Source organism: Piliocolobus tephrosceles, chromosome 19, assembly GCF_002776525.5.
Source record: "Piliocolobus tephrosceles isolate RC106 chromosome 19, ASM277652v3, whole genome shotgun sequence".
In the NCBI taxonomy this organism is placed as follows: domain Eukaryota; kingdom Metazoa; phylum Chordata; class Mammalia; order Primates; family Cercopithecidae; genus Piliocolobus; species Piliocolobus tephrosceles.
In genome coordinates this window covers 15,228,094-15,252,738 of record NC_045452.1, presented here as the reverse complement: position 1 = coordinate 15,252,738, position 24,645 = coordinate 15,228,094, and the positions used below count along the sequence as shown (strand labels likewise).

The window sequence follows — 24,645 nt, the reverse complement described above, 5'->3', positions numbered from 1 at the left end:
AGCCCTTCAAACATTTACTTACTGCTCCTCCAGGAGTTACTCTTTTGTTTTGGCTTTAGACCCCTGATTCATCAAAGCCTCACCATATTTATGAGCATGTACGTAGACACACACACACATATACACATACATCTCAAGAGGCAACATGGTATGGTTGAGACCACAAATCAAAGAGTGAAATTAATTTCACCACACATTAGCTATATGGAAGCTTTAGTTTCCTCATCTGTAAAATGGAGATAATTCCATCTACTTTGCAAGTTTGTCATAAGAATCAGAGGTCATCTGGCTGGGCGCGGTGGCTCACTCCTGTAATCCCAGGACTTTGGGAGGCTGAGGCAGGTGGATCATGAGGTCAGGAGTTCGAGACCAGCCTGGCCAACATGCTGAAACCCCATCTCTACTAAAAATACAAAAAATTAGCCGGGCGTGGTGGCGCGTGCCTGTAATCCCAGCTACTCAGGAGGCTGAGGCAGGAGAATCGCTTGAACCCGGGAGGCAGAGGTTGCGGTGAGCCAAGATTGTGCCACTGCACTCCAGCCTGGGTGACAGAGTGAGATTCTGTCTCAAAAAAAAAAAAAAAAATCAGAGGTCATCTAAGTTCCTTCTCTCTAGTATACAGCAGTTGCTTGATAAATGGTAGGTATTATCATCGTCACCATTTTTAGCTTGTTCTCTTTTTTTTTTTTTTTTTTTTTTCAGTGCAGTTGCACTGGCAAAAAATAATGTCTATCTCATAAAAAAGCATTATTCTTTGGGAGGCCGAGACGGGCGGATCACGAGGTCAGGAGATCGAGACCATCCTGGCTAACACGGTGAAACCCCGTCTCTACTAAAAATACAAAAAAACTAGCCGGGCGAGGTGGCGGGCGCCTGTAGTCCCAGCTACTCGGGAGGCTGAGGCAGGAGAATGGCGTAAACCCGGGAGGCGGAGCTTGCAGTGAGCTGAGATCCGGCCACTGCACTCCAGCCCGGGCAACAGAGCAAGACTCCGTCTCAAAAAAAAAAAAAAAAGCATTATTCTCACTTTCCTCTCTGCACAGATACCACCTTTTCTTTCCCTGCCATCTTGATTACTGAGCTATTGCTAAAAACACTGCCTTCTGATCCACAGATGAAAAGCCCTACCACTTGACCAGATGTTCACGAGAGGATCCTTTGATTTTTAATTTATTTATTCATTATTTACTTAGCGTTGGTCTCTATGCTCCCAGCACAACAGCTGTAGGTAAAGCGCTGCAGGTCACATGCATCCCAGCCAGCTCCCTTGACAGTCCTTGTCAAAATTAAGGCACGTTGCCTCAGTGCAGAGCACTCAGGGGCAAGGGGCTTGCTCCAAGCTCCCAGACCCCGACGACAAGGATGGGAATGGGAGGATCAGGCGGCAACGAATGCCAGACAAAGGTCAAAGTCAAGCTTTTTGGCACCACCTTCCTCCTGACAGCAGAAAAGCAGGATCAGAAGTCTGATTTGGGGCATGCATTCCAAAGCCGAATCCGTGTTGTTTCAGCTTAAAAGGGTCCAGTTTCAAACGGAGCCATTTTCATAACTTGAAGCAGTATTCACTTAAAAATCCTGTTTCTATTTTGCACGCATGCACATAATTTATATGAAATCCAGTAGGAATTATGCAAGTTCAGTGAGGGATAATTAGGCACCTTAATGAGGAAATGTATAGTTTCTGTAACTGTCATTTATTAAGCTTTCATATACCACTTCATATTTTGAAAGCCCTTTACAGCCCTTTAATTAGGATATTTCCGCAGCCCCATAGGAGCAAGGTCAATAAATAGAGTTCTGTTTCTCTTGGAAATGTTGTTATTCAAGTCTTTTATGACCTGGGTGCAAACTCTTAACCTTTGAAGAAACTGGCAGATAGTCTTATAAGCTCGTATCAATATGATGATTATATTTAACATCCTAAACAGACTCCTTAGCTGCTTAATACAATTTATGCACATAATTTTCCATACAGTGGATTTTCTTTCCTTTATTATTTGTTTCCTTCCTGTGGATGTATCTCTTAGCTGCCACTTCGAATAACCTCAAGAGATCTCCTAAGCAGGCAGGCTGTGACACTATAAGTCAACTATTTTCAGAACACTGAGAAGGCTGTGGGCCTGGAATTATTTCCAAATATTGCAAATATTTCAAGTTTTCCAGTACATTCCACACTCACGGAAATTTTGAAGATTATTAGAATAATCAGTGGATTACAGAGAGAAATGATTTACTAGGTGTGGACATTAATTATCCATTAATAATTCCCACTACAGCACTGATGGATACTCTTCTGCTGTACCAGATAACTTAAAGATGCCATTTTTCTTGTTTTTGTTGGTTTTTTGTTTTTTTCTTGAGACGGAATCTCGCTCTATCGCCCAGGCTGGAGTGCAGTGGTGGGATCTCAGCTCACTGCAAGCTCAGCCTCCCAGGTTCACGCTGTTCTCCTGCCTCAGCCTCCCGAGTAGCTGGGACTACAGGCACCTGCCACCACGCCCGACTAATTTTTTGTATTTTTTTTTTTGTAGAGATGGGATTTCACCGTGTTAGCCAGGATGGTCTCGATCTCCTGACCTCGTGATCCGCCCGCCTCGGCCTCCCAAAATGCTGGGATTACAGGCCTGAGCCACTGCGCCCGGCCTGTTGTTGTTTTTAAGACGGAGTCTCGCTCTTGTTGCCCAGGCTGGAGTAATGGGGTGATCTCGGCTCACCACAACCTCCGCCTCCCAGGTTCAAGCAATTCTCCTGCTTCAGCCTCCTAAGTAACTGTGATTACAGGCACCCACCACCACGTCTGGCTAATTTTTGTATTTTTGGTAGAGATGGAGTTTCGTCATGTTGGCCAGGCTGGTCTCAAACTCCTGACCTCAGGTGATCCACCCTCTTCCGCCTCCCAAAGTGCTGGGATTATAGGCATGAGCCACCGCGCCTGGCCCCTATTTTCTTTTTTGTTCCTCATAATCACCTTGGAGTTAATGTGGGATTGTCACTATATTACAAATAAAGATCTGAGATTTAGAAACACAGTGACTTTTTTCAAGAATCATACTGATACTAAGCAGTGATATCAGGACTCAGAGCCAGGAGTGTGTTTTCCAAGTCCACTGCAGTTTTTTCTTTATATGCAACTCCTTCCCCTTCTGGGATAGCTACAAAAAATATATATATAAAAAAAAAATAAGCCTGTGTTCCCAGAATTCATTCTGCTGTGTCACTCTGAGGATGTGAGGATATCAGTTACAGGAATAACCTGTGGTAGACTGGGCACAGTGGCTCACGCCTGTAATCCCAGCACTTGGGGAGGCCAAGGCAGGTGGATCATGAGGTCAGGAGTTCAAGAGCAGCTTGGCCAACATAGTGAAACCCTGTCTCTACTAAAAATATAAAAAATTAGCTGGGTGTGGTGGTGGGCACCTGTAATCCCAGCGACTCGGGAAGCTGAGGCAGGAGAATCGCTAGAACCCGGGAGGCAGAAGTTGCAGTGAACCGAGTTCACACCACTGCCCTCCAGCCTGAGAGACAGTGCAAGACTCTGTCTCAAAAAAAAAAAAAAAAAAGAAATAACCTGTGATTAATTATAGATTTATGAGCAAACACAAATGTTTTCACCCATGCTAGACAACTTTATGCAGCCTTTCTAAAATTTGGTTTTTGGGGAGAAGAGGGGGGACATGGGTCATTACCTTTTGAGGTCTGCAGTTCAAATGTGGTGGACAGTATTTGCTACCTGCTAGATACTCAGCAACCCATTCCTTTGAAATCAGTGTCCTAGAGAGAGAAGCCTGTCTGATTTGACCTTTGTTCTTCCTGTCTCACTTACATAACCTTTTTTATCCTTAAGTTTCAGTGTAGACATCATTTCAAGATGCCCTTCCCTAATGCTTCCCTTGAGACACAGTCAGTTCCCCTGTACCCCAGCTCCCATAGTTCTTCCCCACCTCCCATTTATCACAGTGCTTTGTGTTTTTGTGATTACCTATCTCCCTTCCCTATCAGGCCTTGCTCCCTGAGAACAAGGACTGTGTTTCAAAAACTTCCAAGTCCCCAGTTAACTAATGAATAGAACCAAAGCAGGTGCTCAAATAAAAAAAATTCTGAAAGGAATCATAGATGAAATACCTTCTGAATGCAGGACCTATGATTAAAAGTAGACAGAGTCAGCTGGGCATGGTGGGTTACACCTGTGTTCCCAGCCCTTTGGAAGGCCGAGGTGGGCGGATCACTTGAGTTCAGGAGTTCGAGACCAGCCTGGCTAACATGGTGAAACCCCATCTCTATTAAAAATACAAAAAACATTAGCCAGGCATGGCGGCGGGCACCTGTGGTCCCAGTTACTCAGGAGGCTGAGTCACAAGAATGACTTAAACCTGGAAGGCGGAGGTTGCAGTGAGCTGAGATCGTGCCACTCACTGCACTCTAGCCTGGGCAACAGAGTAAGACTCTGTCTCAAAAAAAAAAAAAACACACAACAAAAGCAGACAGAGTCCCCCTCTGGTTTGGCATGCCAAGGGCAGCTTGCCTGTGGCCCAGCTGTGGTGTCTGGGAGCCCTGATTCCCACATGAGCCTATGTCAGCCAAACACACGTGTGACATTCATGTTTAAGAGGAAGAAGCATGGTCTTTAAAAATGTCGAGATACAAAGAAGAGCTGTCCATGGGTTCTGCTGGCACAGGAAGCACAGGGTCTTTATTAGTTCTAATGTTGTAAGATGAACAGGGCAGTCGGAAGCATTTGCCAGCACTGTGACATTGGAAACATCACCTCCGTCCTCGGCACCTCGCTTCCCACATCGAGGCACACTCAGTAGGAATGTGTAACCAGCCCCCTTTCTAAGAATGTTGTGAGATTAGAGGCGGCTCAGGAAGCTGTGAAATTCATAAGCTCTGTGACATGTTTGCTCATGAATGTTTGTGTGTGTTTTGGATTCTGATTCTTGGTTGAATCGGGGTACAGAGAGTGATATATTTAGTAAACTTTCCGGAATTCCAAGGAGAAAAGCAGCCTGAGAATCAGCTCATCAAGTTCACAGAGGCAGAGGTTGCGGCTGTTTTATGGCAGAGTGCCATTGTGCCAGTTTTCCTGGAAGAAGTGGTTTGATGAAAGAAAATTAAATTATGCCGAGAACCAGACCGTCTGGCCCCAACCAAGGGGTTATAGCTTGTTCTGAAGACCACCTTGAAATACTGGAGGCCTTTGATCTTGTGAAATGACAGGATAAATGACAGCAACATTTTTAGCCTGGATTTTTCTTTTTCTTTTTCTTTTTTTTTTTTGAGACTGAGTCTCGCTCTGTCACCCAGGCTGGAGTGCAATGGTGCAATCTCGGCTCACTGCAACCTCCGCCTCCCAGGTTCAAGTGATTCTCCTGCCTCAGCCTCCCAAGTAACTGGGACTACAGGCACACACCACCACATCCGGCTCATTTTTGTATTTTTGGTAGAGACGGGGTTTCACCGTGTTGGCCAGGCTGGTCTCAAACTCCTGACCTCGGGTGATCTGCTGGCCTCAGCCTCCCCAAGTGCTGGGATTACAGGCATGAGCCACCACGCCCAGCTAGTTTGGCTTTTCTAAAACATTCTGTTGCAGTCACTCTCTTGCCCCACATCCTTCTCTGGCTCTCAGTTGTCCTTGGTAGGGCTTCCCAACCAGTGTGTCACCCATGAGTGACAAGTGCCAACAAAATCGTCTCCTCAGCCTTGGGGACACTTTGGTAGGGCCTGGGGCCTCTGAAACCCTTGGATCAGCCTTTCCAGCCATAAGTCCCTTAACTCCCAGTAGGTTTTAAGAATAGTATTTTCTCTGTAGGAAATGGCATAAGCATGGTTGGAATGCACCTGTGTTGCATAGATGCGAGCCTCTTCCTGATATATTGCCTGCTCATGTGTTCAGGCTTCTGTCCTGGCATTTGCCTAAGCCTGCTATTGAAACCGTCTGGCCATGATACACTCTAGTTCTTGTGTAGCCCAATCTTATCATGCATCTCCTACCTCCGTGCTTTGGCCATGGTGTTTCCTCAGACAGCTTCCCCAACTGCCTGACCAAGTCCTTGCCCAGGCCACTCAGGCCTCCCTCCTTTGAGCTCTCTTCATAAGCACGGCGTGTTCTCAGTGTTTGCAGTCGTCACATTGAATCCTAATGATGGACGTGTCTTATGTGTGTTTCCACAAAAGGGCCTGGCAAAGAATGAATGTTACACCTCCAGTAAATATATGCTGAGCTAATATGTTGAATAAAGCCCATGAGATTGGCCAGGCACGGTGGCTCACACCTGTAATCCCAGCATTTTGGGAGGCCAAAGTGGGTGGATCACCTGAGTTCAGGAGTTTGAGAACAGCCTGGCCAACATGGCGAAACCCCGTCTCTACTAAAAATACAAAAAAATTAGCCAGGCGTGGTGGCCGGCACCTGTAATTCCAGCTACTTGGGAGGCTGAGGCAGCAGAATCACTTGAACCCGGGAGGTGGAGGTTACAGTGAGCCAAGGTTGCGCCACTGCTCTCCAGCCTGGGCAACAGAGCAAGACTCTGTCTAAAACAATATAAATAAAAAAGTCCATGAGATTGGTGAAAGTGGGGAAGCAAAATAAGTACAAGTCTATTTCTACAAATTCACACATAGTAGCTACTCAGTAAATAACTGTTGAATGAATGAATAAAAGAAATGTGAAAGGCGTTTTAAATTTTGAATGTGTGGACTCAGTAATGGCTGACTGTAAGAGAAAAGGAAGATGGAGTAGTTGAAGATGTCTCCAGACAAGGAGCGCCTTCAACACAGCAATCCTGGTCCACCTTTGGAAGCTGTACCTAGCTAAGCTCTCGAGACATCAGTCAAGATTAGGATATTTATTGCAGCATTGTTTATAACGGCAAAAACATAGTAAACAACCAAAATGTGCTTCAGGAGAGGAATGGATAAATAAATGGTGGTATATGTATAAAATGGATGCTATGGTTACAGTGACTAAACTACATAGGAAATACTAACATGGTTAAATCTTAAAGACGTAACAGTGGATGAAAAGGCAAGTTAGAAGAGGAAATACGCAATCCAAAACACAGTAAAAATACCATGTGTTGTTATTATATGCATAGAGGATAAAAATGTAAAAACAAGCCTAGAAATAAAACACAGACCCCTCAGAATACTGTCTGCCTTTGAGGAAGAGAGGAGGTAGAATGAGATGAACTTTAGATTTATCTGTAATGCTTTAATTTTTTAATAGTAAATGTGGCAATGTATTATAGGATCCATTATATCTAGGTGGTGGGTATTCATTATGTTAGTTTCTGTGCTTTCCTGTTATTTTGAAGTAGTTCCTAATCTTAAAAATTAAAGTCACACAAAAGAAAAGACTGGCTAACAGGGAGAATGATCCTGCATTTCTGCATTTAGTCATCTGTTTTAGACAGGACACTTTTCAAGCAACCTGGCAAATCACATCTGCCACTTAGGACTTGCCAAGTCTCACACCATTTAAAAGCATCAGTTCTCAGCTTGGTCTCCAGAGACTCATAGTTTTATCCTGGACCTCTCTAGAGGCTTCAAAATGTGCATTAATGTATTTCATGCTTGTTTCCAGCTTCCCACCGTCCCCCCTCATTTTTTTAATACATTGGAGCATCTATCCAACCTAATTATAATTCATTTTTGTAATAAGATTAATGAAATTCTCTTTTTTTTTTTTTCTTGAGACAGAGGCTCACTCTGTTACCCACACTGGAGGACAGTGGTGCAATCTCAGCTCACTGCATCCTCCATCTCCTGGGTTCGAGCTATTCTTATTCCTCGGCCTCATGAGTAGCTGGGACTACAAGTGTGTGCCACCACACCCGGCTAGTTTTTTGTGTGTTTTTAGTAGAGATGAGGTTTCGCCATGTTGGCAGGGCTGGTCTTGGCCTCCTGACTTCAAGTGATCCACGTACCTTGGCCTCTCAAAGTTCTGGGATTACAGGCATGAGCCACCATGCCTGCCCACCCTTTTTTTTTTTTTTTTTTTTTTTGATATGGAATCTTGCTCTGTTACCCAGGCTGGAGTACAGTGGCGCAATTCGGTTCACTGCACCCTCTGCCTCCTGGGTTCAAGCAATTCTCCTGCCTCAGCCTCCTGAGTAGCTGCGATCACAAGCACACACCACAATGCCTAGCAAATTTTGTTGTATTTTTAGTAGAGACGGGGTTTCACCATGTTGGCCAGGCTGGTCTTGAACTCCTGACCTCAAGTGATCCACCTGACTTGGCCTCCCAAAGTGCTGGGATCACAGGTGTGAGCCACCACGCCCAGCTTCATTCGTACTTTTGACTGGAATATATTTTCTTCGTCACCAGTGACTTACATCACTATATTCTCTTGGTTTGTAACTTTCTAAATGTTTCTTTTCTTTCTACCCCTCCCCCCATTGTTTATCTGAGTAAAACAATCAGATAAGACATTTATGGTGAACAATTTCCACTGTGTACCTTCCTCCCCAACTCGGTGTTCAGTGACATCACATTGCTAGCTTGAAATTAGCCATGACAGGAGTGTTTACACCTTGGCAATTGGCAAATGCTACAAATCTGGCCCTTTTCTTCCCCCGGAGAGCTGATGGTTAAACATTACCAGCCTACTACAAGAGCGCTTGACAGTTTTCTGAGCTGTGCAGGCCAAGTAGCATTTTTCTCATTCACCACTCGTAGAAACTGAGAGTCAATGACAGACAAGTCTTGACCTGAGTCCCATGGTCCCAAAGTGACATTGCTAAAGCTGTAGTCTATGTGGTTGAGTGGAAGAAGCCCTGGCTTTGGAATCAGGCAGATCCGAGTTTGAATCTGACATAGCTACTTTTGAACTGTGAATTCACAAGTATGTGATTTAGCCCCCTCAGTTTCCTCACCTATAAAATAAGGATATCAAAGTCTATCTTATAGAGATCTGGGGGAGCATTAGGGGAAATGATATGTCATGTAAACCTAACAAAGCACAAAGGACCTATGCAGCAGATATAATTTGTCCATCAGACTTACAAGTTCAGATCTCTGTGTATTAGCCATTCTTCCCATAACCATATAGACACTATTTTTTTTTTTCAACTCTGCCTGGCCAACCACCTTTCACTAAATGGTGAATATGTCTTTTCTCCAAATATGTGCCACTGCAATAAGTAAAAAGGCTTAGAGTTGACATGTGTATGTGATTTGGGGAAATCAGTTTCTTTCCTTGAGTCTTGGAAATGCAGGTACTAGGTTTCAACTAAGATCATTTTTCAACTGCCTTTAGTCTTCCCGACTGACCATTCTGCTGAGCTAAGCATCCTGAAGAGGACTGATTTGGGGGCCTGTGGGTGCTACAGTTCCCCCCACCAAATTGACTGCAGTGGCCTGCAGGGAAATTCTCTTGGCTTTTTGTGTTCTATGCTCTGGGCTTTTTCTGCTAGCTCTAACTGACCTGATGGTAGATAGTTGCTTCTCAGCCATTCAGCTAAGCCTAAATGTATTTTTCTTTTTTAGATTTTAACTGATGTGTTTATTTTTGCCTGAATAATATATTTAGCTGTTTTAGCTTTTTTTTTCTTTTTTATTTTTTTTTTTTTTTGAGATGAAGTCCTGCTCTGTCACCCAGGCTGGTGGAATTCAGTGGCACGATCTCAGCTCACTGCAATCTCCGCCTCCCAGGTTCAAGCGATTCTCCTGCCTCAGCCTCCCAAGTAGCTGGGATCACAGGCATGCACCACCACACCCAGCTAATTTTGTATTTTTAGTAGAGACAGGGTTTCACCAAGTTGGCTGGGCTAATCTGACCCCAGGTGATCTACCCTCCTCCCCTCCCAAAGTGCTGGGTTTGCAGGCGAGAGCCACCACTGCACCCCGCTGTTGTTTTAGAGTTTTAAAAAATACAAAGGGTATAGACAATGGAAATTTCCCTCCCTAAACAACCCTCCATTCACCCAGATCCCTCCCACAGAAAGTAACCAAGAAAAGATATCAAGGAAGACGAACCACCTCTTATTATTCATTTCTTATGAGCTTACAGGAGCTCACCTTAAAGACCCAGTGTGGGTGGACCAAAAAGACCCCTTTGAAATCAGGAAGACGGAGACAGGCCCATGTGGCTTGTCAGTAATCATCGAGCAAATTGGCAAAGCCATACCCAGAATAAAGTCACGGAGGAGCTGCTTTTTGTGTGTACGGATAATGGTATACATCGTACAAATTCCACCTATCAGCTCAACCTAGTAGGTAGTCATATCTCTAAAAACACAGGAGAACCTAATATCTATAAAGAATGTGCTCTGTATCCAGTGCAGAGCTAGAATCTTTTTTTCATTATTGTGGTGAAATATACATAAGTTTACCATGTTAACCATGTTTACACGTACAGTTGAGTGGCATGAAGTCCATGCACACTGTTGTGTGGCCACCACCACTGCCCATCTCCAGACAATGCTAGGCTCTCCCTGCCCTCCTCACTTACTCTTTACAACAGTCCTTTGAGGCCTGCATGACCAGTCTCCATACAATGAGGAGTTCTCAGAGAGATGGCTTCACGTCTCTATCAAGTAACTGGGTTCAACCTAGGCTTGAACCCAGGCATATTCATCTCCAAAACAGGTGCCCCATACTGTGGAGCCTCACTGGAAGAATTTTTAGAGGGAAGATTCATCTGCAGCAGTGCATAGGCCTCTTGTCCGCATAAGACAGTCATCCCCGAGAGACTGTGGCTGTGCTGTGAGTAGGCGTGCCTAGCTCTCCACCTTACTTTCTTATTTTTTAATTTTCTCTTTTATCCTGTGCTGTTGCCCAGGGGTGATCCTGTTACTTCTGGATAAGCTGCGGAAGATGAAATGGGAGCAGATGTGGAGGCTGACCGCAGAAAGGGAGCTCATGGGCATGCTGTCTACATCCTTAGCTGACCAGGTGAGTGGCCAGGTTCGCTGGTGCTGTTTCTCAAGGAAACTTAAAAGTCAATCGGTCTGAATGGTTTTCTATGTATTGTGTGACCCTGTATGCTCTGATACAGCTGCCTTATTCTTGCCAGTCTAAGACAGCAGCTCAACTCTTTAGTGCCTTCCCTTTGTTCATTCATTTGTTTGTTCAGCAGACTTGCACTGAGTACTGTGTACACCAGGAGCCAAGTTCAGAAAAAGGATGACAGAGATAGACGAAGGATGCAACACTTGCCCTCATAGAGCTTAGAGTCTACTGATACAGACTTATAAGGAGATGTTGATGCCCTCTTCATCACCAGGTGGAGTGCATAGGGCCTGCTCTCTGGGACCCCAGAATGCCATAGCGTATTTCCCAGGCAAGATTTCACTTGCCTTGCTGGCAAATAGAATCTAACTTTTTTTGTTTTGTTTTGTTTTTTGAGATGAAGTCTTGCTGTGTCACCCAGGCTGGAGAGCAGTGGCACGATCTCGGCTCACAGCAAGCTCCGCATCCCAGGTTCATGCCATTCTCCTGCCTCAGCCTCCCGAGTAGCTGGGACTACAGGCGACTGCCACCATGCCCGGCTATTTTTTTTTTTTTTTTGTATTTTTAGTAGAGACGGGGTTTCACCATGTTAGCCAGGATGGTCTCAATGTCCTGACCTCGTGATCTGCCCGCCTCAGCCTCCCAAAGTGCTGGGATTACAGGCGTGAGCCACCGCGCCCTGCCCCAAGTCTAACCTTTAATCTAAGCCTTTTACTCAGATGCTGCACTAGTGTCCCTTTACTCAAGGGAAATGCACTTAAACAGAAAGGATAAACTGCCAGGAAACCACCTTGCTATGCAGGCAGCCTCAGAAACTCCACCAAACTGTTAGCAAATATTCATTTTTATTTATTTTTATTATTTTATTTTATTTTTGAGATGGAGTCTCGCTCTGTCACCCAGGCTGGGATGCAGTGGTGCAATCTCGGCTCACAGCAACCTCCACCTCGTGGGTTCAAGGAATTCTCCTGCCTCGGCCTCCCAAGTAGCTGGGATTACAGGCGTGCAGCACCACACCAGGCTAATTTTTATACTTTTAGTGGATACAGGGTTTCTCCACGTTGGCCAGGCTGGTTTCAAACTCCTGACCTCAGATGATCCACCCGCCTCGGCCTCCCAAAGTGCTAGGATTACAGGCATGAGTCTCTGCACCCAGCCAACAAATACTCATTTTGTAAAAACCCATTCCTCATTTTGACGTCCTAGGAAAGTCAGAGGGCTCCAGTCTTTGACTTTGAGTCTACCAGAATCACTCATTTAAATTTTCACCTTCCTGTGGCACTGACAGCTGTCTTCAGGCACGAAGATGACTTCTCTGAGTTCTCTGCATTTCACCCTTTCCTTTTCATCCAAAGAGCCAGCTCACTCTGCATGTTTTTGTTCCAAGTGCAATTTCCTGGTTCGTCGAATGCCTGCAAAGTTTCATAATACGGAGGAAACAAGAAACCCTGCATGATTACTTTACTATTTTTTAAAGCATTGTTATTCAGTATTTCCCAAGCAGCTAGAAACTGATTTCCTTTTTCAAACATGAGATAGAGTATAATGAATGAGTTTAAGAAAAAAATAATACCCAGGTGGCTGTTTTAAACCTGAGGGGAAAATCGTCCACCAGCCTCATATTTCAAGTTGGGTCACAGTGACTTGAGCATGTCCCCCAAAGCTAGCAATTGTGTGCCCGTGTCCAGTGAGGATAGTTTATTCAGCCATCTTCTGCCACGAAGGCCCATAATTCACCTCCCGGCACCACCTGTCAGCAAGCAGCTAGTTAATAAGTATGGCCTGGTGCAAGAGCTTGGAGAAGAGCCCAGAAAAGGTAAAACCTCCCTAGACAAGTCAGGGTTGGATTTTGAAACGGAGAATGCATATCCTGGGCACCATGGCCTGCAGAAATCCAAGGAGCATCCATCACTGAGTCCACCGCAGGCCCCAGGAAGCACTGCTGAAAGGGAGGATCTGTAATTTGTCTCAGTCCCTGAATGAGTGGGGCTACTTGTCATCATGCAGTTTCCTCTCCAGGAGGCTCAGGATGGATAACACAGGGCTCCTGCCTAGGAGGCCAGAGGGGAAGGAGACTTCATTTTTCATATGCCAGCGAGGGTAGGGAAGACACCGCATGTCTGCACGTGTGAGCTCACTGGATAGGACTTTATGAGACCAGCAGGACTCTGGAGCTTCCAGTCAGCCTGGGGCATTCCCCAGTCTCTATCCAAACATTATTGCTTGGTTCCTAGAGATAACAGGCAAGAGAGATGCCCCACAGTGCAAGCCAGCCTGTGTTCAGAGCAGGCAGTTCAAGAGAAGCCCTATCACAGGGGATGCCACTGCCACTTGAGAGCCAAAATGGGCAGCTGGACCATCCGATTGTCTTGACTGTGTCTTTGGCTTTCGTCCCCCAGGATATTTTCAATGCCGTCATCAAACAAAACCCCTTCCTTGTGTACCAGCTCCCCTGCTTCTGGAATGTGCAGCTGTCGGACCACACCCGCTCCGAGCAGTGTTACAGAGACGTGTCTGATCTAAAGGTAGGGTCAACACAGGCATGTCCCCGGAGGTAGGGTGAGGTGGGCTGAGGGGACCCCTCAGGGGCGTGGATGGCTAGGAGATTTCTGCGCAATGTGGTGAGAGAGATAGGGGCACAGGAGACCAGAACGAGTATGCTTTTCATCTTTGTGGGGTGTTGGGTTTTTTCCACCCTTATTTGGGCTTTCTGGAAAGCCTAAAGCCTCCTGGCATAAGAACCAGCTTGTGTGGTTATTCTTCTTACCATCTGCTGCTGGCTCTTTTGGTTCATGTCAGCTCCCCAAATCTATTCATTCAACTCAAGCAAAAACATTTATTGAGGGCCTGCTCTGCCAGGTGCTGTAGATGTGGATGTGAATAACTAACCTGCTTCCAACTCATGTATGGCTTGGAGGAGGACAGAAATGTGCAAAGAAGTAGGTATTTAAAAAAGGACAAGTGCTATGACAGGTGTGGGTGGGTGAGTGGGGGGGATGCAAGCATAAATGTCTCATTCTTCCTCACAGAGGGGGGACAATGACAGAAAAAGCCTTCATCACCACTCTGTAGGTACCAAACACTGTGGATGGACCTGGCTATAGAAAGAGGAAGAAGACAGGGTGTATTAGTCATCTACTGCTGTAGATAATGCTGCATAACAAGCTTTCTGATAGTGGCCTAAATCAGCAACCATTTATATAGTTGATGAGTTTCTAGGCTGGTTGGATGGTTCATTTTTTTTACTGCTTTAACAGAGTATCTGTGGTCTGCTTCAGATGGGACAGCTGCTGACTGGGGCAACTTGGCTATCCTCTGGTGTATCCTCTGTCCCCTCAGCAGGCCAGTGTGGTGTCTTCTCCTGGTGAGGCAGAGGTGGCAGAGGAAGCCTGAATACACAGGAGGAAACTCTGAGTCATGGTTGCTAATATCCCTCATTGGCCAAAGTAACCATATGGCTGATCCCATATGATTACTTTGAGTAAGGAGTGTGAGTTAAGGAGTGTGTCAGAATTCCCTCCCTACAGTGGAAGGAGTAAAGAATTGACCACAACTACTCACAGAACTATTCACACAGAACGAAGATTTCAACACAGGCCTGTCTGACAGCAAGGGCATTTGCCTCTCAGGTTGTATCAGGGAGGATTTAGATACATGCATCCTTAAAGAGTTTGTTTCATATGAAGTTTATATCCACTGCAAGTTTTAAAAAGGAAAAAGGATTGCAAAGCTGGCTTTTCTAATCAATCAGTCTTTTCTACTTGGCTTCTGATCCATGTCCCCGTGTGGGTATTATGTCTTATTTATAGTCATAATGCATGTTAAATATGGTTTTCTGCTTTTCATTTGTTTCACATCATAAGCATTTTCTGGGTCAGCCACATGGTGTTAATGAACATTATATCCAATAGTTAACAGACTATTACCTAGCCACTCCCTTGACCTCAGTTGTTTTCAAATTTTCATAAATATAAATTATATCTTAATTAACAGGTTTGTCCATGAAGCTCTTCCCTCCAATATTGTTGTAGCTCGCCTTTCCAGGCGAGAGGCAGGAGGCTGTGCTAGAAATCAAGCTCTTTAAATTCTCTTTAATAACAAGATTTGATGAACTTCTGGGTTGGTGAACACTATTGTTTCTGGAGGGTGATGTGCCCAGAGAGGGCATGGAAGCTCCATACCCCCCTCAGCCCACACCCCCATATTTTGCCCTATGTACCTCTTCTCTCTGACTGTTCCCAAGTTCCATCATTGATAATAAACTGGTAAATGTAAGGGTTTTCCAGAGTTTCAGGAGCCATTCTAGTAAATTATGGAACCCAAGGAGGGGATCATAGGAATCCTTGATTTACAGCAAATCTGTCAGAGGACAGAAGGCCGGGACTTGCAACTGGCATCTGAAGTGGGCCACCTCATGGGACTAAGCCACTGACCCATGGCATCTGATGCTTTTGTCAAGGAGGTAGTGTCACTGTTGTATTAAAGTATGGGGACCTAGCTACTGTAGGAGAATTGGTCATTGAGGAAAATAACCCCACAATATCTGGCATCAGAAGTCTTCTATGTGAGAGTGTAGAAAAAGTGGTTTTTCTCAATAGGTAACTGTATAATTTATAGTGCATACAAGGGAATGCTATCATGGGTTGTAGAGGGACAGTAGGCCAACAGGCAAAACATAGAAATATTCTGTTGAAATACTATACATAGGACCTTAGGCCCACAGGAAGAAAGACCTCACGTAAAGGCCTCACATAAAATCAGGATCCACAAAGAGTATTATCCTCAGTGGATAAACAGTTAATAAAACTCAGAGTGTAGAAGAAGACAGTAGAGGTTGTTGTCTGTTTCATCCTTGGTTTTAGGTAGAATAAGGGGGAAATGTTTCCTTTGATATTTTATTTTAAGCCTATGCCTATATTATTTCGGGGGCTGAAATTACATGTGTGGGAACAAAAATGGAAAGAAAAAAATTAAAAATTTGCCAGGTACCTGGCAGAAACTAACATAAATCTGATCTAGAAGAATATTCTTAAAAACAAGTCTTCAAACTTTTTTAGGGGAAGTTACAAGGAAAGCAAGGTTCTCAGGAATCACAAAACACATAAGGAAGTAGGCTACCCTGAGAAAGTGAAAAAACTGAAGACTAGAGTTACATCTGAAAGACTGCAAATGTTGGACTTATCAAATATAAAACATAAGTCTTTTTATTTACATGTAGGAATAAAAAATGAATATTGAAAGTAGGATGAAGGAATAGTAGATTCTCAAAAAAGTGAATAGCCCTTTTGGATTAAATAGTATTTTTAGAAGTGAAAGATATAATTATTGAAATTAAATGGATATGTTAAGCAATAGCTTAAACACGGTTGAAGAGAGAATTAGTGAACTGGAAGAGGTATAAGAAATTACCCAAAATTCAACACAGAATGAAAAAGAGATAGAAAAACTGAGAAAGAAGCAAAGAAATTGGGATATGTCTCATTGGGCTATCAGAAGGAGATAATAGAGAAAATTGAAAGTAAGGCATATCTTAAGTATGCCAAGAAACAATAACAGGTTGTATACCTATAAGAATAATCTTTCAAGCATAAGATAACAAAGAGAATTTTCTGCAAACATGCAAAGAAACTTCTAAAGTATTGTCAGCCTTAATAACGAAGAGATTCTCTCTAAAAGAAAATTATATTTATTCTGGAATAGTGCATTGCAATGGGAATATACATGCCATAGCAAACTATGTGCATACCCAGGGAGGTAAAGGAAGAGAAAGGTTTAAAGGAAAAATGAAGAGGCTTTTATAATTGGAGATAATTATCTTTGGCCAAAGGATCAGTAACAAAGTTGACGCCAGTCCAAGACGGGACAGGCAGTTGCTGGGCAGACATGCCTGCTGAAGTTTTTATTTTGTGTGTGTAAAGTTACAATGGCATTTGTGCAAGATTGTGGTTTTCACGGAGTCTTTTGTGATCATTCTCATTACCAGACACTTATGAAAAACCTGTCTCCATGGCCTTCCTGGTTCTGTTTGTCAGGGTTTTGTTAATACAAATGACTCCATTTTTATTTTGGCAACATTCACATTTCACCCTTTTGATCAAGATGTTTCTCCAAAAGTGTCACTGATCAATCATCCTTTAGTTAGGTTTTCATGTCTTTCAGTGCCAGGATGGACCTCTCCCAGGTTTCTGGTCTTGTTTCATATTGGAGAGAATGAATGGCAGCTAGGAGTCAATGTCAAAACCTTTTTAACCACATTTGAGCTTAAGTTTAAGCTTAAGGAAGTTTAAGCAGGGTGCTCCCTGGCTGTCTACTTGGAGTCTGTAAGTTCAATTTTGTCTGTTCCATAGGCCTATGTTGCCATCTCAAAGTGCTGGGTTAGCATTATACTGTTAGGATTTGTACTTCTATAAAAAACTTGAACAAGTAACAGATACAAAATTAAAGAAGAAAATGCAAAGTAAAACTAATAGTGATGTGACAAGAACAATGTGCATAGGGACTTTGAGCAATAAACCTAGGCTTTAAAGACAACCAATTAAATAAACAAAATGACCATTAACCTACCAAGTGAAAAAGGTGGGTATTATTATATCATTATGACATAGAGTCTTGTTCTGACATCTTGAAAAAAGCTATCTACAGCATGGAAACAATCCACTCTCATCCTGGTTTGCAGTTTGAATGTCTCTGGTAATGGCATTGGGCAGTTTAATGAACTTTGTGTGGCCCAGACATCAGGCATGAGACTTATTTCTTAAAATTCATCTAGTTTCAGCTTATAGGGCTTCCAAAACAGAGAAATTCCCATTTTTGGTAACTGCATGGAAGAAGGTAGGATTGTAGAAATTTAGAAGAGTTCTACAGGCAAATAACAAATAGCAAATTGCTCTATAGGCAAATAAGAACTTGAAAACAGTGCACACAGCTATCATCTAATAACAGTTGTATTCTAGCTTTTCTTTAGCAACATAACTCGTGTCTGCATTTTCTTCTTTACATCATAGCCATATGGTAAATTTTCTATTTTGTTATGGCTCTCTTTTATTGATGGGCATGCAGTGAGTGTTTCTTGGAAATGGTCAATTTTTATTAAAATATTTCTTGAAGAAAAAGAAAAGCAACATAACTTTTTCTTCCTACGGTGATATTGACTTTTCCAAAAATAGAGTAAGACAGATTTGCTTCTAAAATAAATTTAGTTTTTATCAAATATTGCCTGCAAGAATAGTGATTTGACCACAGAGTAATCTCAGATCTAAAAACCTTTTGAAGCTAAGCTGGTGGCAAGTGCCTATAGTTCTAGCTACTGGGGAGGTTGAGGTGGGAGAATTCCTTCACCCCAGGAGTTTAAGGTTACAGTGAGCTGTGATTGTGCCACTGTACTCCAGCGTGGGTGACAAAGAGAAACCATGTCTCTAAATAAATTAATTAATTAATTAATTAATTAATTAACATAAATAAAAACTTCTTGAGGTTAGTAAGATAACCCAAGACAGACTTTAGGTTATACTTACAGTCCTAAGGTTCCTGGATCTGCCAGAAATTGACAATTTTTATTCATTTACTGTAAGGCTGAGAACCCTAGAAGTCAGGCAGTTTATACATATTCTCAGATACGACATTTCAGTCAAAGCCTTGATAATATAACACATTGTTTCCATTGTATCCTGCTATAAAGAGAGAGTAAATTTTTTTTTTCTTTTTAATGGAGTCTCACTCTGTCACCCAGGCCAGAGCAGTGGCGCAATCTTGGCTCATTGCAATCTTCACCTCCCGGGTTCACATGATTCTCATGCCTCAGCCTCCTGAGTAGCTGGGCTTTACAGGCATGTGCCACCTCACCCAGCTAATTTTTTTTTTTTTTTTTTTTTTTGTATTTTTAGCAGAGACAGGGTTTCACCATGTATGCCAGGCTGGTCTCAAACTCCTGGCCTCAAGTGATCTGCCCACCTGGCTTACAGACATGAGCCACTGTGGCAAGTGGAGAGAGCAAATGTTATTGAACTTGTACAAATAACCATATTGCCATAAAAAATAAGAATACTCAGAAAAACTCTCCAAACTTTGGAGAGATAAAATTGGAAGAAAAAGGAAATGCTTCTACCTTGTTCGCAAATGTATAGTGTACCAAATTGTTGTGTACTATAGATAGCTTAGGGAAGAAAATTTCCTTCAATCTGGAAAACAAAACATTTAAGTGAAGAACTAACCGTGTTTTAAAGAAAAGTCAAAAACATTATCAGTTACTTAATCTCATGCAGTTTATTTTTGTTCTGCTCGAGCTTGATTAGTAGTTTCATGAATTCATGTTTCTTCATTAGAGTTCTCAAACATTTGCATTTAGTTCATTGATCTTAAAGTTATTATTAACCTGTATCTAAGAGTACTTGTTAGAGTCGCTTCCATAAATTTGTTTGCAAATGCCTTTAAAGAAGAATTCAAAACAATAGCTGTGAATAAAAGCTTAGAATACCCATGGCTAAAAATCTGATGGGAGTTCATTATAATAAGCAATTAACATGGAAATTTAGTTATTTTTGTGCCACACGACATCATGTCTAGAATTTTAAGTAATGTCACATTAGATTTTTAAGAATTTTATATAATTTGGGTACATACCCATAAATGTAATGCAAAGATCTAGCATCACTTATTATTTGACAGCATTTAGCATGCAGTTCACAAAATAAGACTAATCATTTAATATTTCTACAAGATGAGAGATACATTCTTTGAGACTCTCCAGAGGTCCTTCTGGAAAATCCAAAAGTTAATTTCAGGTCAATAAAACTTAAGTTAGAATTTTGATTCAGGGAAACCTGCCAAAGATTTTAAAAGGTGGAAAGCACTTGATGAGAAGTTACTGTGAAGTAATAGTCATTCATGTAACCAGAGCAATTATCAAAAGACAATACAGAAACTTATGTGGAAGCTTGGTGCTTTCAAAACTCCATTTTCCTAAGTAATCAAATACTGAATAAAGATAACACAGGAAATTATATTGATAACATATAAAATGTTTGTTTCTTAGGTCAGTTACTAAAAAGGTGAAAAACAACTTCTGCAGGTTGATTACTTCTCCTTATGAGAAGCCAATGTATAGTAGATAACCAGGTAGTTGACCTGATGAAAAGGGTACTTGAGTTTAATCTGACGCAGAAAGAATGGGTCCAAGGTTATGGGTGTAGACCATATTATACAGGAATGTAAACAAGAAAACTAGCACCTTGAGCAGGGGAATACATGGCCCTTAGTAATAGCATGGGCAGTTTCTTGGTTACATGGGATAATTAAGACATGTCAAGAAAAGGCAAGAGTACAAAATCAAGGTATACTGGTGAAAACATTGCCTTTTTAGACCTTCAAGATAAACTTTTTTGTTGTTTGTTTGTTTGTTTGTTTGTTTGTTTTTGAGACGGAGTCTCACTCTGTCCCCAGGCTGGAGTGCAGTGGCGCAGTCTTGGCTCACTGCAACCTCCACCTCCCGGGTTCAAGCAATTCTCCTGCCTCAGCCTCCCAAGTAGCTGGGACTACAGGTACATGCCACCACGCCTGGCTAATATTTTGTATTTTTAGTAGAGGTGGGGTTTCACCATGTTAGCCAGGATGGTCTTGATCTCCTGACCTCTTGATTCGCCCACCTCTGCCTTCCAAAGTGCTGGGATTACAGGTATGAGCCACCACGCCCGGCCCAAGATAAACATTTAATGGACAAGCCGTAACAGCAGAGTTAGAACAGGGGGTGGGGGGTGGGGGTGGTGGGGGGAAGTTACAGGAAGGAATGGAAAACTTAAAGGAGAGAGTTATCCCAGGCCTTCTCAATGGTAGAAAGAGGACGAGCAGAAGGCAATGATGTAAGACCTGAAAATTACATGCAACAAGATACAGCAAAAGTTAAACTTCTGAGATATGAATCTGAAAAGCTTCCAGAGGAAAACTCTACCTCAAGAAGTGAAATTACCATTCTAAATGAAGAAGACGGCATTTCTTTTTCTTTTTTTCCTTTCTTTTTTTTTTTTTTTTGAGACGGAGTCTTGCTCTGTTGCCCAGGCTGGAGTGCAGTGGCACGACTGCAGCTCACTGCAATCTCCATCTCCCAGGTTCAAGCGATTTTCCTGTCTCAGCCTCCTGAGTAGCTGGGGTTACAGGCATGTGCTACCATGCCTGGCTAATTTTTGTATTTTTAGTAGAGATGGGGTTTTGCCATGTTGGCCAAGCTGGTCTCAAACTCCTGACCTCAGGTGATCCACCTGCTTTGACCTCCCAAAGTGCTGGACTATAGGTGTGAAGAAGACAGCATTTCTGACCTGAAACTGGGGAAATTAAATATATCTCAGGAAGAAATTTTGCAGAAATAGAAACTGCACTTCAGAAGATGGCAGTTAAACAGATTTCAGAATTAAAAATTATAATCTCTTGGGGTTTTACTAAGAGCAGATCAGTACCTCAAGAAAACCTTGTTCTAACATAGGGGATGAAATTTTTAGTTTTGTTTTAGTGTATTTTGTTGATAGCAAAGCTCAATCTGTAGGAAGACTTAGAAACAATTCCCTTCTAATTACAGGCAACTTGATCACACACACAATTTCTTTTATAAATTCATCCTTTACAAACTTTATCATGACTTACTCAGACCTTTCACAACATGCTTAAACTTTCTGCTGTGTTGTTTACTTTCTCTTTATTAAATAACCAGTCATTTTACTTTAAGACAAAAATTTACCACATAAGATTCTTTCTCATAGAAAATTCTCCTTCCTTTTTAACCATCCTTACCAAAAATACAACCTTATATCCATAACTTTCTTCACATTACTCTCCTGCTTACTGATTCCTATCTTGTTTCTATTTCTTTTCTAAATTTACTTCTCAAGGCAACCTTTAAGTAACCTCTGAACTGGACAAAATTATTCTGTTTTCTCAGTAAAGAACGTATTTTTTATGCATTGTAATTTTGCTCATCAAAACACATCTTATTTTGGTATACTTTGTGATATGGTTTGGCTGTGTCCCCACCCAAATCTCATCTTGAATTGTAGCTCCCGTAATTCCCACATGTTGTGGGAGGCACCGGGTGGGAGATAACTGAATCATGGGAGCAGTTTCCCTCATAAATTTCTCATGGTAGTGAATAAGTCTCACGAGATCTGATGGTTTTATAAGAGGTTTCCCCTGTTGCTTGGCTGTCACTCTCTCTTCCCTGCTGCCATGTAAGACTTGCCTTTTGTCTTCCACCTTGATTGGGAGGCCTCCTCAGCCACGTGGAACTGTGAGTCCCTTAAACCTCTTTTTCTTTATCAATTACCAAGTCTCAGATATGTTTTTATCAGTAGCATGAAAATGGATTAATACACTTTGTATACAGAATTATATATAAATTAATTAGGATTTTATTCTTAGTAACCTGAATTTCTAGTGAAAACCTGGGAAGCCAAAAATTTTGAATTCTTTGTCACATATCAGGATTTTATAATAAGAATCATTTTATAATTTTTAGAAACATGTTTTAATAGACTCAAATACATTTAAGAAGCCAAAAACAACTTTTATTTATATTCAGCAATTTGTTCTTATTTTTATGGAAATGACCCAGACATTTGATGAGTGTTTATTATTTATTATAACATAGCATAACCTTATGACTTTAAAGTACATGAAAAGTTATTTTATAAACATTTATTCCACATTCCATTTATTCCGAATGTTTATTTTATAAACATTTACTCCATTTACATTTACCTGATTTACTTATTTTTAACAATTCACCTAGATTGCTTATGAAAAATGAAATATTACAGAAAGCAAATCATCATTTCAAGTTATATTACTATTAACCATTTTTGTATTTTGTGAATACTAGGTGTTTGCTTAAGTAAGAACCTGAAAGTAAAATACATGAGTATTTTGCCTATAATTCAGAAGCTACAACTGTTTTTATTAAACCAATAATATTAAATCAGTCCTACTTATCAAAGAGTTACACAAAGATTATTCTGTTTTCAAGTTGAGTTCATAGTTTCATGACTTTAAAACATGTAGCAGAAACAAATACAAAAGCAGCCAAAAATGTGTGCTGCCAGTTTTGAAGATATTTGTATTTTTATTTTACCAGTGATTTAAAAACCAACTTATTTATCAAAGTTTTATTTAAGTCACAGGAACTAAAAGGCATTTGGCTTAATTACTATATATTTTATATGTGTGATAATTCACCTAAGCCAATCAAAATAAAATTTCTTAGATTTTTTTAGACCAACTATTCCACATTTTACTATGTAGATTATAGCATAACATATATTATATAACATAATACATGTTATATAGTATATATTATTCATATAACATGTTATATAACATGTATTCACATTATGTTATATGAATAATATACTATGAATATTATATTTCATTATACATTTTATTATACATTTCTAAGATTTTACTATGTAGATATAACATAACATTATAAAACATAAATGTTACATAATAACATGTATTCATGTTATGTTTTGTGAATATTATTCATTATGTTCATTAACATAATATTCATTATGTGTATTATTCATACAATATAATATATAATAATATATTATATATAATAATGTTATATAATAACATGTATTATTATAACAACTATTCCAGATTTTACTTTGTAAATACATCATGACATATTATATAACATAATATCTGTACATGTTGGTAACCACACCTAAACACATAGACATACATACACAAAGATCTTACTGCTTTTATTTTAGAATTTTAGCCATGAGATAGTAATACAAATTCACCCGTTTATAAAACAACGGTTGGATTCAAGTTATGTTTCTGACAAAACTGGCACGTTTTTACATGGCTAAACTTTATTGCTTCAATAGCTAATCTAATGAAGGCTAGCAATTGAATGCTATCAAAGCAACTGAATGGATCAAAGTTTTGGATAAAGCAGTTTGGTTTTTTAAAAAAACCTCTTTTACCTGTTTTTGTTTGCTTTCTTCAGCTTCAAATGAGTTTACATTTTAGCTGGGACTGACTGAATTGTATAAGAAAAACAAAATCTCCAGTGGCCTTGAATTAGTAACACATTTATCTTTTGTTCGCTGATCCCCTTTGCTAGTCAATGGTTATGGGGAAGCATCTTAACAAGAGTTTTGTTTTCCAGCTTTTTTTTTTTAACGGCCTCTGTATGGTAGACACAACAGTTTTTATGCTGGAAAGAGATACCTTGTATTACTGCTCTGACCTCAAGATTTTGACCTGAGAGCCTAACCTTCATAATCACTTATCTAATTTTTATTGTCTTAGGCTGTCGATCCCCTTAATTAACTGCTCTAGCAACCTAAGCAATTGGTAGCCAGGCAAACCCAAATTTACATTTGCAAAAGATGTATAGGTTGTTGGTTACTGTGGAGCTGTTGTAATATGTAAAGCCATTTATTTGAAAGCCCTTTAACACTTTTTTGTTTTAATCTTGGCTAGAAGGCCATAAGCACTGAATTTTATCTCAACACCAGCAGAAAAGTCAACTGATTTAGGCCAGGCACAGTGGCTCACGCCTGTAATCCCAGTACTTTGGGAGGCCGAGGCAGGTGGATCACTTGAGGTCAGGAATTCAAGAGCAGCTCGGCCAACATGGGGAAACCTGGTCGCTACTAAAAATATAAAAATTAGCCAGGTGTGGTGGTGTGCACCCGT

General features: G+C 41.2%; 1 protein-coding gene across 5 annotated transcripts in view; it reads left to right on the top strand.

The window, feature by feature from the left end:
* Positions 1 to 24,645, top strand: part of LARGE1 (LARGE xylosyl- and glucuronyltransferase 1) — a 622,406-nt gene that overhangs the window by 505,145 nt on the left and 92,616 nt on the right. For all 5 annotated transcript variants that reach the window (XM_026447731.1, XM_026447729.1, XM_026447730.1 and 2 more), the window contains 2 exons: positions 10,784 to 10,896; positions 13,353 to 13,478. In XM_026447731.1, the coding sequence (XP_026303516.1) occupies positions 10,784 to 10,896; positions 13,353 to 13,478 (239 nt within the window). The remainder of the gene's footprint in view (positions 1 to 10,783; positions 10,897 to 13,352; positions 13,479 to 24,645) is intronic.